Source organism: Octodon degus, unplaced genomic scaffold (genome assembly GCF_000260255.1).
Source record: "Octodon degus isolate 3935 unplaced genomic scaffold, OctDeg1.0 scaffold00003, whole genome shotgun sequence".
Taxonomy (NCBI): Eukaryota; Metazoa; Chordata; class Mammalia; order Rodentia; family Octodontidae; genus Octodon; species Octodon degus.
In genome coordinates, this window is record NW_004524579.1 from 32,973,318 (window position 1) to 32,976,050 (window position 2,733).

The following is a 2,733-nucleotide window of genomic DNA, read 5'->3' on the forward strand; positions in this document are numbered from 1 at the left end:
TATTATACACCCTAGAGAGAGAAAGCCTTAGGAAGGCAGGAGGATCAATGAATTCTCTCCCCTAGAATGAGAAAAGAATGACAGTCCCTGAGAGAAAAACAAAAAAGAGATGAAACTACAAAACTAAAGGTGTCAAACACTTATCAGGATTGCTTATTTTCTGATTGGGAAATCAGGAAAAGCGTGGTGGTGAAAGGCCTGAAGACCGCATCCCAGGGCACACTCAGGATGCTCCTCTCTGGTCCAGCCTGGGGACGGTAAAAGTTCCAAAAGACAATACAGATTTCCAATGGAAAACAGAGCACAGGAAAGGTCAATACTAATAGGTGGATACCAAGCAGGAAAGCAAAGCACTGAGAGATAAAGTAAAAAACATGATTGGCTCTGGCAGCTGGAGATGAGCCATTTGTCAGAGACATAGGGTGAAACAGCAAGAGGAGAGGAGGTGGAGGTGCTCGAGGGTGCTCTGACCTTAACCCTGGCTTCAGTGTACTTCTTTGAGTCAGGGACACCATAGCAGGCTAGCCACTGTGAGCCAAATAAGGGGCTATGGAGAAAAGAGAAATGAAAAGCCAAGAAGGAAAGCCTATCCTACCATAGGAAATTAGAAAGTTTTACTGTAAGTTTTAAAATCCTGAAAAGCAAGATATTTGCATCTGACTTCTGAAAGTTAGATGAGCCTTTAAGTAAAATTTGGACACCAGGATGGATGGAGATGAAGAAGGAGGAAAGAGGAGGATATCTAAGGCCTGCAAAGAAATATTTATGGGAACAAGGGCAGGAGACAGGGAGTTTGGCCCTCTGCCTAGTGGGGAACTGACATAATAGGGGCCTTGACCAAGTTTTAAACTGAAGTCCATTTTAAAGAGCAAAACCTCTGTCTCACTAATAAAATATTCTGGAAATTTTGGTTGAAATTTTAACAATTATTTAAGAAGCAATATTGATGACACTAATAGTTTAACAATATATTTAAAATATGCGTAAAAATTTAAGATGATTGAAAATTATTGGAACTCTCCCCAAGATATTTTTTGTGCACAGAATGTACATACACACTTGTTAGAAGACACCTGAATATACTCACTGCAATAGAGTTAAACATAGACACTCAAACGTGGTCACATGCATTCACATGGACACACTCAGATAAAGTGTCACACAGGCATGCGGTTATGCACAAGTGCATGCATGCACATTCATACACAGACTCATTCACACACACACACACACACACACACACACACACAGAAATGTACCGCAGGTTTTCTTCTTACCTGGGCTTCAAGTGTTTTGATCTTTTCTTTTAGATTTTCAATCCTTTTATCTTGTTCCTTTAAAGAATTTTTTAATCCTTCCATCTAAGAATTAAAAAAACACAACTGGGGAAAAAAAAAATCTCTTCAGTCCCAAGGGACTAGTTAATCAAACCACAAAATATATAGCTTTCTGAGGTCAAATGATGTTCGTCAAATAAAAACATGAACTCTCAGCACTAACAGACTCAGCAGGCTCCAGAAATGCACAGGCAAAATTGGCACCCAGGGAGGAAAGCACTCCCATGGTGCTGTTGTGCATTTTACTCTCTGGATAACCCATTTACACAGCAGAGCACATCCTGTGGAAAGCAGCCCTGGCCATCCCTAGATATCTCAGCCACTTGATGGCCCCATCCACAAAATGCACCTGTTGGAGGGTGCAAGACCGGCTCCTATTCAGCATGCCCAGGCTCCCTGAGGCGGAGACCGTGTCTGCCAGCAACAAGAGATAAGCCTGCTTTGCCAAAGGGCCACATGAAGCTGTGGGAGGGAAGGAGTGGTAAGGTACAAGATAGTGCTGGGAGAGAGGGCACATTTCTCTTCCTCAGCTTTGTCACTGCACCTACTCAAGCCTTGGTTTACTCATCTGTAAAATGACAGTGTAGGATGCTCCCAAAGTCTCACTAGGGTCTGAAATCCCAAAACTTGTTAACACTTAGGAGAGATCATAAGAAAGTACAAATGCCACATTTAAGTCAGGAAAGCACTGGAATGATTGGGAAAGACTGCTTTAGAAAGCAACTATCAAGCATGAAGCAAAAGCATCGAATGGAGGTCTGATTTTGAATACACATCTGGAAGTAGATATTACATACTCATGTAGTTTACCATATGGCTGACAGTCTACCATTATCTCTTCTTTTTCACCTGTCAGCATGTTCTTAGAGAAGAGTCAAGCTATTTTCAAGTGTAAAACACCTCTTAGCTAATCTTATTCTTCATGAGGTTATAAAGTCAGATAACTTCTTACTCTGGAAGGGCCTGACACTTCAGATCTATGATTATGCTAAATAAGAGTGAACAGTATCTCACTCAGAACACTTACCTCAAACCAGTGAAGGACTGATAAACACAACATTCCAAATTATCTTTACTGAGAATAGGACAGGTGTTAGTGTTACAGACAAAAGAAGGCACAGAACACTGAGCCGCACAAAGTACATGAGAAGCAAAAGAGTTGGTCAGCAGGGAGAAAAGTGTCATTACTTCTGAAGATTAGACGTGCTACTTAGGTTTGAACTTCAAATGATGCATATACCACCGAGAAACACGTGTGAGTAGTCTGACCTCCTGGATGGTGCTGTGCAGGTTCTGATGCTGGGAGTGAATCACCAACTGTAGATGGGAGATCTGCTCCTGGAGAATGGAAATCTCCATTTGAAGATCCTGGCAACTGAGAATAGAGGGAGAGAGA

The 2,733-nt window shown here is 41.7% G+C and overlaps 1 protein-coding gene across 10 annotated transcripts in view; it reads right to left on the reverse strand.

The window, feature by feature from the left end:
• Positions 1-2,733, reverse strand: part of Ccdc68 (coiled-coil domain containing 68) — a 79,351-nt gene that overhangs the window by 14,231 nt on the left and 62,387 nt on the right. For all 10 annotated transcript variants that reach the window (XM_023715076.1, XM_023715070.1, XM_023715074.1 and 7 more), the window contains exons 9-10: positions 2,607-2,712; positions 1,278-1,361 (exon numbers count right to left, since the gene is read on the reverse strand). In XM_023715076.1, the coding sequence (XP_023570844.1) occupies positions 1,278-1,361; positions 2,607-2,712 (190 nt within the window). The remainder of the gene's footprint in view (positions 1-1,277; positions 1,362-2,606; positions 2,713-2,733) is intronic.